The sequence below is a fragment of the Poecilia reticulata genome, linkage group LG16, assembly GCF_000633615.1.
Source record: "Poecilia reticulata strain Guanapo linkage group LG16, Guppy_female_1.0+MT, whole genome shotgun sequence".
NCBI lineage: Eukaryota > Metazoa > Chordata > Actinopteri > Cyprinodontiformes > Poeciliidae > Poecilia > Poecilia reticulata.
The window spans coordinates 23,014,231-23,025,119 of NC_024346.1; the positions used below are offsets into that span (position 1 = coordinate 23,014,231).

General features: G+C 37.2%; 1 protein-coding gene across 6 annotated transcripts in view; it reads right to left on the bottom strand.

Moving 5' to 3' along the window:
- Window positions 1-10,889, bottom strand: part of LOC103478357 (RNA-binding motif, single-stranded-interacting protein 3) — a 170,591-nt gene that overhangs the window by 29,762 nt on the left and 129,940 nt on the right. For all 6 annotated transcript variants that reach the window (XM_008432136.2, XM_008432135.2, XM_017309584.1 and 3 more), the window contains exons 5-6: window positions 8,297-8,454; window positions 6,796-6,875 (exon numbers count right to left, since the gene is read on the bottom strand). In XM_008432136.2, coding sequence (XP_008430358.1) covers window positions 6,796-6,875; window positions 8,297-8,454 — 238 coding nt within the window. The remainder of the gene's footprint in view (window positions 1-6,795; window positions 6,876-8,296; window positions 8,455-10,889) is intronic.

The window sequence follows — 10,889 nt, forward strand, 5'->3', positions numbered from 1 at the left end:
AGTTAACTGACTTATAAGTAAGTTTAAAAATTATTTTTCCCCAACAAAGAACAAAGAAAAACTGCTTGTTTTTCGGTTTCAAGGCTGTAAAATGACATTAATTTAAATGCAAAAACATGTTTACACTCTGCATACGATAAAATAAATTCAGATGGAAAGTTGATAAAAAAAAAAAAACAATATAAATAAATCCGATATTTTTAATCCAAAGCAAAATATTGTGCTTCTTTTTCTTAAGTTTTTGAGTTAAAAAACAAGTGATGATTTAAATTTTTTTTTGCAGATAAATAAGGTAAGTTTTGAGGCTCACTCTGGACAAGTCGCCACAAGTTAACACAAATTCATACAAAACGGGCCAAACGCACACATTAGAAGTCAATTCTTAGCGACCAACTAACTTCAATATATTTTGGACTGTGGGAAAAAAGCAGGAGTAGAGCCAATGTGTGGATGGGGCGAACGTATAAAGAGCATACACCAAAGACCCTGGATCGGGGTCCCAGTAGGAACGTCTAGAATTGAAGAGGCTTCTAAACAAACGGCAGGCAGACACATCTCTCAAACAGAATTGGAAAACATTGAATTGTGAAGGTTCTACGTATAGTATGTTGAGATAAAACGTGAGGTTGTGAATGTCTGACAAACATTTGTCTGTGCTTAACCAAAGAACACCAATGTCAGCGGCCAGTCTACGTTGGTCTGACAGCTAAACGACAGAAAATTTCCACCGAGGCAAACAGAAGTCACAAAGAGTCTAAAAAATTAATTCCAGGAATGCCTTGCAGCTGTCAGCTTGTACGTTTTGGTCAGATATTGCATTCTGTATATTTGACCTGTACGGTGAGCTTTGGCTGCCCAAAATCAGCATTAAAGCTAAACTATGCATAACCCCCTGACAAAAAACTCCAAAACAAAACAAAACCTTCAGGAATAATGTGAGCTGGATAGTTGATTCAAATATAGCGATGTGTTGCACCAGTCTAGCAAGACATTTTTTTCCAGGCAAACTTTAATGGAAATATTCTGATTTGCTTTGCTTTTATGCCTTAGGGACTGAAACTCTTACTGTTACAGATTCCAATATAAAATCTCCCAAGCTTTAAGAATGCTTTAACATAATGTGAGCCATATACCAAAAATGAAATTTGACCCCAGCAAATCCACCAAAGTTCACTACATTGAAATAAAACGATGTGGAATGGCAAGTTATTCAACTGGATTCTACATCAAGTCGATTGTGGACATTTAAAACAATATGAAAAACACATTTTACAACTTTGTATATACAAGGGTCCTCAGATTTCAGCAGGCCAGTGTCAGACTCAAGATCCATTATGGGGAAAACCTGCAAAGAGCTTAGGAGCTAAAAAAAAAAAAAAGTATATAACAAGTTCTGATTGTTCCACATATAACAAGTTCTGATTGTTCCACATTACAGTATTACATGTAAGACATCGTTTTTAGGTAAATGATTAAGACTCATGCAATGGTTGTGATGTTGTTCCAGTATATTGTTTCTCCTTTGGAAGTGATTCAAGGACAATCAAGTTCTGGGTTGTCCAAATACACCAAATAAATCATAGCTTGGCTTGGGGAGGAGTATTGACATCATTTTATTAGACAGACTGTAAAACTGGGCCTGCAAGGCAGGAATTGAAGAGGTATAAATGGTCCAAGGACCTAAATTCACTTAATGGGCATTAACAGCCATCATGACAGTCCCTCTGAGACTCATGATGAAACCTACAACAGTCAACTTGTTATTCCCTAATTGAGAACTTGATATGCAGTAAGAGAATAGCAATAAAACACAAATCAACAAGAGCAAAGGTCACCTGTATGCAGACATAGTTACTTGTAATGTGTATGTTTTTCTGCTTCCTTTCACGGTTGCTTTTCAGCAGCCTGCAGCATTTGGTTGGAAGTTATAGATAATAACTACCCCTACATGGATAATTTGTTTAAAACTGTTCCTCGTGTCCTGTTGTCATGATCCTATATATTTATGCCATTCCAGTAAGAACCACTGAAGAATGTCCATGGAGAAACACCAGCTCATGATATTAATTTATTCTTTTCAGCCATTGTACTTGTTTTGATACACATTGTGATTCCAATAGTAATTTCTGTTTGATTACATCTAAAATGACTGACTCATTACAGACTAACAGTGTTGTAATGTGAGGTCCAGTCAGAACTATATTTTTAAGTCAAAGTAAAAACAAGAAATAATGATTTATAGATTAAATGATCATCTCTCTGTGCACTAAATTGTCTAAAAGTTAAAAAAAAAAAGTAAACAACTGAAACAACTTTTAACATGATAAAAAGTCAACTTTTAAAACTTTTGACTGAGTTTTATTTGTACATGCTTAAATGTGTATAGGTGAATTCAGTGGACAAAAAAAATTGTTTACTGAGTTACAGTCTTCAATCTTTGACCTTTTCTGCTCAAATGGCAGGACTTGTTTACTGGTAAGAAGGTGGGTGGCTTGTACTGGAAGGAGCAGATCACACACTGTTAGTGCAGCTGCGGGAAACTTTAGCAGGGAAATAAAGAAACCTCGGCAACTCCAACGCAGAACACATTTTATGTATATCTTGTTTAAAGGATATGAGAGAAGGGAATTCAGACTACAGTAAAACACACTCCTCTTTCACTCAGTTTGGAGTATAAAGTGCATTTATAATGGATTTACAACATCTTCTACTGGTAATTATAGAAACATTAAAATATATGTGGTGATGATGATTTTAAGGTTGAAACTAACAAAAACAAAACAGCAGATCTATGAAGCAGTGCACAGGTTTTAAGCCATACAGTGCAATGATTTATCATTGTTGAACAATAAGTGATGAGGATTTGTTGGTTTCAATATGTTACTCAAAAAAATTTGTTTACACAGTTTATTTGTTTTATATTATCTTTGATATTTTGCCTTTTTAAAAATGTTAGATTATATTTTATTGTAAAAATGAAACATTATCTCACTATTCCTTCAAAATAAGCAATGAGTTACATGGAGGTGCTAGAACATTCCTTAGAAATATTATCCACATAAAAGTCATTAACCCAAAATATAATTAAATCAATAATCTGTGCTGTGACAGTGGCACTTGTAAATTGTTTATTCCTATTATATGCAATTATTATTTTTTATTTATTTTTTTACCAACACAGATATTAGCTTTGGTAGATCAAATCCAACAAATAAGCAAGAATCCTGCAGAGATACCATACATATGTTGCTTCTTTCATATAAGCAACGTGTGAGACCCAACATCTGGTGCAGGAAATGTGCTATGAAAAATATCCACTAGCAAACAACATGCTAAAATATTCATTTGAAAAAAAAAAGATTTAATCTACAAAAACAACTAAATGGGGAAAAAAAATCAGTGAGGTGAAGCAACGCCCTTCAAAGCTCTCTGAGAAAACAACATGTGCTCCAGATGGTTAGTTGGTCAAGGATCAAGACAAGCGGATGCTGACAAATTGTTTGTGGAATTAAAACACCTAGACTAAAAAATTAATGGATCTGTCCAAGGAGTAACCCATCACCTCTAACAGGGCTGGCCGGCTGACTGGGTGCGTAAAATGTCGTAAAATCTAAAAGACACATTCATCATAAATTCATAAAAATTAAAATTAAGGGTGAGAACTAAAGCAGCTGTCATATTTCTTCCATCTCACCGAGAACAAATCTAAAAAGACATCTACATATGAAGCATTATGTAGAAGCTAACCTTCAGCCATGTTTCCCCATTTTTACATTGCGCTTGTTTTATGGAAGAAAACGTAAAATTGCACAAGGTTTAACTTCATCGGGATGAGGTAGGTTACTTTTATTGTGATACTACCATTTCATTCAATTATTATTCCATACTTAAAATCTAAAGAGTTTAGTTAAGTGGCCCACAAAACAGTCTGTTTGTGAACTCAAAAGGTCAAATAATTGGCCAAAATGATCAGAAAGTAAGTCGGATTTCATTAGATGGAGAAAAATACTTCGTCTTCCAACTATCCAGCGTGCCAGCGTGTGTGAAGACAGAATGTCTGCTTTCAACATGCCAGAAAAGTCAGAGGCAGCCCGGTTTAGTTGTTGATCAAATTCTGGAGCTTACATGTGTTTCCAACAGGGCAAAGCACAGCAACAGCAACCATTAAAACAAATCTGATGGCAGACAAAACAGCTGAAACAATTGGGGGGAAATATGGTATAAAGAAAGCAGTGCCCCCAGGGAAAAGGGGGGGGGAACCGCATATCAGTGGTGAAAACTGGCAAGGAATCTTAAATGTGAGACATATGAGGAAAAAGAAAGGATGAAGCAATTAAGTTGGAAAAAAAGAGAGGAAAAAGGGCTTGAATAAGTTCTGAAAATTATTTTTTTTAAAACCCCTTGCTTCAAATGAGTAACAGGAAATCAATGTCTTCTGACTCAGAGTTGAATCGAGATTTTCAATACATATATAATAAATCAGGGCAGTGTCTTAAAGTCCAGGAAATCTGAGGAAGTGAAAATGTTTTCATGCTAGGTTAGTGAATAGATTGTCAAAGACGACGTCCTTGTATTTAAATGTCTTGAATCGACGTGCCCTCTGATTTGTTTTAACATCACATTCTGACATCAAGCCGTTTGACAAAACTGTGCAGCGCGTGAACGGATCGGAAAGGTTTCCCACTGGCGCTGACTTTTACACTCGCTGTATGGAGGCACGAGCTGCAAAAACACAGAGAAGAAAATGCAGCAGGCAACCAGTCACATAACTTGTGATTACTTGATTTACATTTCAGATTGGAGTGCTGGATCTCGCTCGGCTCAGTAAAAGGCATTGATACGTTGGGAGAGCTCAAGCTGTTTCCAGCACATTTATTTCCCCCCTCTGGAAATCAATCGTTTTTCCAACGTTTTTCCTTCAATAGACTTTGTACATCCGAAACAAACAGAAATCAAAATTTTATGGATCTGGATGAGACGACCTAATAAAGTTTAGTCTGAGCAAGAAGTAAAGCGCAGAGAAAACTGTTAAGTTTGATAAAAGACGCTGCTTGGAGGAGTCAGAAAGCAGCGAATCAGTAACGGTTCGGTTGTTGAGAGATTTTTACTCTGTAAATATGACCAATGGCAGCTTTTATCCTTTGGTGGAGCATTATGTCTCGACCAACAACGTCATCCTGGTCTTCCTACAGAACAGGGTTGATAACTTTACAGTATATTTTTGTATAATCTACTGCAAATTTTAATAAGAACAGAAAACTTAAAGAAGCACAATCATGTACATGTGTTTTAGGTGTTTGTAATAACCAGTAACGGGGCATGCTGTACTATAATAATATGTAATCTGCGTTTTATTAAGGGGGTTGTAATCACGTATACATTTAATTTTGCATTACAACAACAAAAAAATGCTGCTGCAGGCAAAGAGGTAATTAATAATTTAATTTGTTTTGGAGATATTGATCATTTAAGAACTGGCAGTTTCCGTTTCATCTAATAGCATGTTGCATTAGAAAATATTTCAAATAGATCTGAATCTGCATCTGAATCATATCAATTAAAATATAAAAGAGGTTTAATAGAGAGCATTCTGATTTGCATTGATGCTTAAATGTGATATGCAAATAGACTTGCCTTGCCTAATATCACTTTATTCTTTTTTTTTTCTATGCTGAATTGCTCTCGGTGGATAGTCTTGGAATTTGTACAGACACATTGTGTTTTTTAGGATTTCCAGTCAGGTATTTCTCTCATAAGTTTCTCAACTCTTTGATCGCTGTATGGCCTAAAGACAGTGACAGAAGAGAACAAGTAAACCCATCAGAAAGACTGGGGAGATGCATTGCAAACACAATACATAAAAGAGTTAAGATTATGATATCTTTAACTGCTTATTCAATATGCTTATATTTGTGTGTGCTTTTCTTGTTTTCCTTACAAGTGTTATATTAAATGAAGTGGAACCAGAACCTCCAACTTTGAGCTTTTTTTTAATCAATGATAATCAGCTCCGAACACAAACGATGCTGCCGGGGAACTGCTCTTCTTTCCCTTTATTTCTTGCTCCAGTCTTACCCATGTTTTATTTTTCTGTATATTCACTTCTTCTTTCAAATTTTGCCACTTTCTTTGTTGTGTCCCCTCATTTTCTCCATATCTGTTGCATGCTGTTGGCTTGTTTTGTGTGCTTCAAAGAAAACCAGCTTCTTTATCCAATTACTTTGAGGACAATCACAGGCAGATTGTTTGCTTTAAGCGATGTCAGTCTGGGTGTGCACATGTGTCTAAGCAAGGGTTAGTCTCAGAATATCTTTTTTTTTTTCCTTTTCCCTTTTTTACAGAGGAAGGACTAATCACACAAATCCTCATACCAAATTAACTCAAGGAGGCCTAAAGAGTCGGAAGCAAAGAGAGAGCGGAGATAATGATGTGTGATCAGTCACACTTGTGTAGTTTTATGCTCAGACAATTGCTAAAACTGAAAACTGATAAAAACATCCTTCCTCCATAAACACTGGGTGCCTGGAAAACTAAAGGACTTTATAAACTCTATAAATGAGGGCTTGAAGGAAAGTCCAAGTGCAGCAATTGGCATTTTGATGTCACTTTTCTTTTATTTAAACAAAATAGAGAACCTTAAAAACAAGAAAACATTCCCGCTTGTACAGAGAGGGGAGAGTAGTGCAAGGGTAACCACTAATAACAACCAAAATGTGTTGAGTAAACACAACGGCGAATATAATTCAACGTAGTCTGTAAGTGTAAGCGTATTCTATTCTCTCAGTTTACACCTACCTGTCATGCCTGGAGGGGTTTTCAGAAATTTGCCGTTGAAATTCTGGATCACCACGTCGCACTTCTCCGTCGACTCCATCCTGTAACGGAGAGAAAGAAAGGTGATTTCGGATTTTGTTTAGGTGTGAGGAAGCACGAAAGATTTCATGGCTCATCAAAAGTGAATGTGTTGTATGCGGCTATGAACGCATGCAAAAGCGTCCTACATTTCAGTAAGTGTGTAAACGCTTGCCAGTTAAAGGATTAATGCTTAGGTGTTTTTCTCTGCCTGTGAAAAATGTATGCGTGCATGTGTGTGTGTGTGTGTGCGTGCGTGTGTCTGTTTTCTATGGGGTTTCCTCCCCTTTGTCCCAGTTTAAAAGCTCCATTCAGTCTGATCTGTTGTGTGTCATGTCCTCTTTGTCTGCCCCTATTCAGCTCTGTTCACCCAATCACAGCTCAATGACTAATTGCCTGCTTGGCAAGCAAAAGCCAGTGCATCAATGTGTGTGTGTGTGTGCGTGTGCGTGTGTGTGTGTGTTTAAGCGGAGGAGAAAGACGGTGACAGAGGGCACAGGCTGTGAGTGGCGAGGGGGGAGTTTAGGATGTGGGTATGTATGTCTCTGTGTGGGTCTTGGGTTTTCTTTGTACAGTCAGTGACCCAGAATACATACTTGACTGCATTCTAATCACTGGCACACTCTACGGTGTAACTGAGAGGACCACACATGCACGTACACACACACAGTGGACAAAAGTGTTTGAGGTACAGAGAGGTAGAATTTCCCTTTTTTTATTGCTGGAGCTCCAAGTCATTTGGTTGCAAATTGCTTATGTTGTTGTATCTTATATAGCAAAAGTGGTTATTGTAACGTTTAGTATTTGTTTACCCAGTTACTAGGAAGCACATGTCCAACCTGCAACCACCTTTTCAAAACTCCAAACACAATTAGCCCGACATTAGTTTTGCGGAGGTCCTGCAGTTGTCCGGTCTTGTGTTGTTTTCACACAATATGCAGTTACTGACCACATTTCTCAAATAGTTGCATTTTCTTAGCATACAGGTTCAATTTCTGACCAAAGCTATGAATATTGTTTTTGCTTATTTACAGACATTTACACACACAAAAACAATATGCCAATGCTTGGTTACTGTACAAAAACCTTGTGTTTTGCAATGAAATCAGCTAAAAAAATAAAAACAAATAAATTAAAAAAGTTAAACGTAATTCATTTCACAGCATGGCAATTCTCAAACAATGTCATCTAAAGACACTTGACAGGAAAAAAAAAACTCCGGAAATGTGCAAATAAATCAATTAGCCCAACCAGTTTACACTCAGTGATGACACAGTTACACTACATGATGTGTGGAAGCCCAGTCAACTGCACTAACAAATTGACTTTGCACCAATAAATGAAACGACTAACCTTCGTTTCCAACATGCTAGAAAAACAAACGAAATTTCAATTTCATACGACTCTCGGAGTGAGGCGTTTTTCCATTTCACTGTGTATGCACCTAGCAAAGCCGACTCCTCTGCTCAGACCGTTGGCGTCTCTCAGTATCCGCGTGGAAATAACATGACCAAAGGGCTTCAGCATGTTTTCCAGCTCCTGCTCATCCATCGACACCGGCAGGTTGGAAATGTAGAGGTTTGTGGGGTCCTGCTCCTGTTGCTGTGGAGAGACAGTGAAAGACAAGGACAGAGTGTTTAATTCTTTGCATTAAGATTGATGTTAAACAAAAAACATAGACATATTTGACCCAGTCACCTTTAGGAAAACATAGAAACAAAAACTGCAGGTGAATTACAATAAAAAAAAAATATTTCAGAACAATGGAAGGACCCTGACAGTTTCATTAGAAAATAAATTTTACATTTATTGTGTAAACACTATTAACTGACTGCAGAGAAACAAAGAATTGTTACAATGTTGTGGTACTTTATGTATTTCTTCCTTTCAAAAATATAAGGCAATAAAAATTAAAATAAAAACTTATTTGATTGCTGTTTGATCCACTGACGGATGCATTGTTTATTTCCATATTTATGACTGAATATTTCACAGAAAAATAGCAGCGAATTAAACCCAAGAGGCATACTCCTAAGAGGAATGGAAACTGTTTTGAAAATGCATTACACTAACCCCACACTCCAAAACCCCTGAAGCAAGAAGGAAAACCCCTATGGATGAAGAAATGCTATCAAAGTTGAAGTAAATCTTCATGCGGTAAGTGGGGGGCCTCCCTCTGGTGTGTCACTCAGTGGGTTAAGATGTGTATACTGATATTGTTTGGTTTTTCTGTCTGACAGATCGCAATGCAAATGACTCTCTGCAAAAGGCCAAAACCTCTCCGTTTGGTGTTTCTCAATTAAAGGGGGATGGTTTGCATGGAAAGGTTGTACGGCAACGATGGTTTGATATGCAACCTGCTGCAGAGAAAGGAAAGAGGAAATGCATGTTCCATAAATTACAAAGACACACTTCCAATAAATCACTTCACAGTTTCCTAAAAGCAAGAAAGACACACAGGTCTAAAGAAACTGAGCGTCCGATTATTATTATTATTGGTGAAAATTATAACTGTATATAAAAACATTTGTTATACAAATAATACATTGCAATCCCAAACATACCGAAAATTACAACAGACATACAGGAATATAGGATTAAAGGGGCATCATTACGTATTTTCCAGGCACATAATGCTATTTTACTGCACAATCATGCAGCTATGTTACCTTCACTTGTTATAAAAAATGCAGGATATGAGACACAAGGTAAAATAATTTCATTTAACTGAAGTCATTAGGAAAACACGCTCTGTGGGTGTGACATACGTGTCCTGCTATGCGAACACCTTCTGTTTCTGTGGCATAAAAAATAAAGACCCTTTAGGCTCCCTTAGCACCTAAATATTGCTCTCATCTATGGAGGATTGATAGATGTTTGAAGGGAGTGAGCTCAAAGCCAAGAAGACTGCGACCAAAGCCGTCCGTGCAAGAATTGAGTCAGTGCAGGCAGAACAGTCCAGGTGGAAAATTCTGAAATCACCTTTTCTTTTGGATTCTGAAAAATCAAGGTGCGTGGCAGACCAGGATTTTCATGTGTCAGTTTCCAACCTAATGACTGGGGAGGTTGTCTTCACATATGGGGCAACAGGCTTTGAATGTTATCTGTTGCGTTTGCGTACATGCTTATGTGTCACATTAAGACAAGCAGGGGGACACATGAAAGAAGAAACATCAAAGGAGTCGAGTGTAACAGCTGTGGAATCTGTCACTGGTCTCAGAATCATCATCTTCATGAAAGGGTTACGTCACTGAAATCATTCTTGGATCATCTTGCATGATTAAAGTGAGTCAGGTTTCAACGCTTTCCAACTCGGTCCTTATTAAAATGTTTCTGGGACAGAGTCGCGAGGTGAAATGTCAACCAGGAGGACACCGGGGCACAGCGTGTGGAATCGATTTGCTCATTCTTGAACAGAAACAGAAACTTTTTTCTAAAAAAGCTTCACAGCAAAAGAAATTTGTGGGGGAAAAAAGACAAAAAAACTCCTAAAATGTCTTCTATGACAGCGTTCCTCTAGGGGAACTTAGGAAAAGGAACCAAAGACAAGCAGAACAAATCTGATTGGATAAATCCAGGTCAGCAACAGAAAAAAAATAACCAGACTAAACTGCTGGTTTTATGCACAGATTGATCCCAACCTCAGTAGATTGTATTCCCTAACTGAAGTGTATAAACAAATACATTAAATAGCACCAAATATAAATAGTCCTTATTATGCTTCCTTACGACAAGTGCATGGCATTACCATAGATGTACTGGAAGGTGTTGCAAGATGCAATAAGAAACATACAAGACAAATGCATAGGAAATAACAGCAGAAACAAGCTGGGAATATGCAGCATGAATTGAGATAAGAAGAGTTAGAGTTATTTTTTAGTTTTTATAAGGGAGATATTTACTAATGGAGTCACTGATGAGTGAACAAAGAGCTGGTTGAGAAGATGAACAAGTAGTGAAATGGTCAAATAGAGTAAGCACAAGTGAGGACACTTAGAGAGTGGGTTAAGTGTTACAAGGAAATACACCCTGGTTGA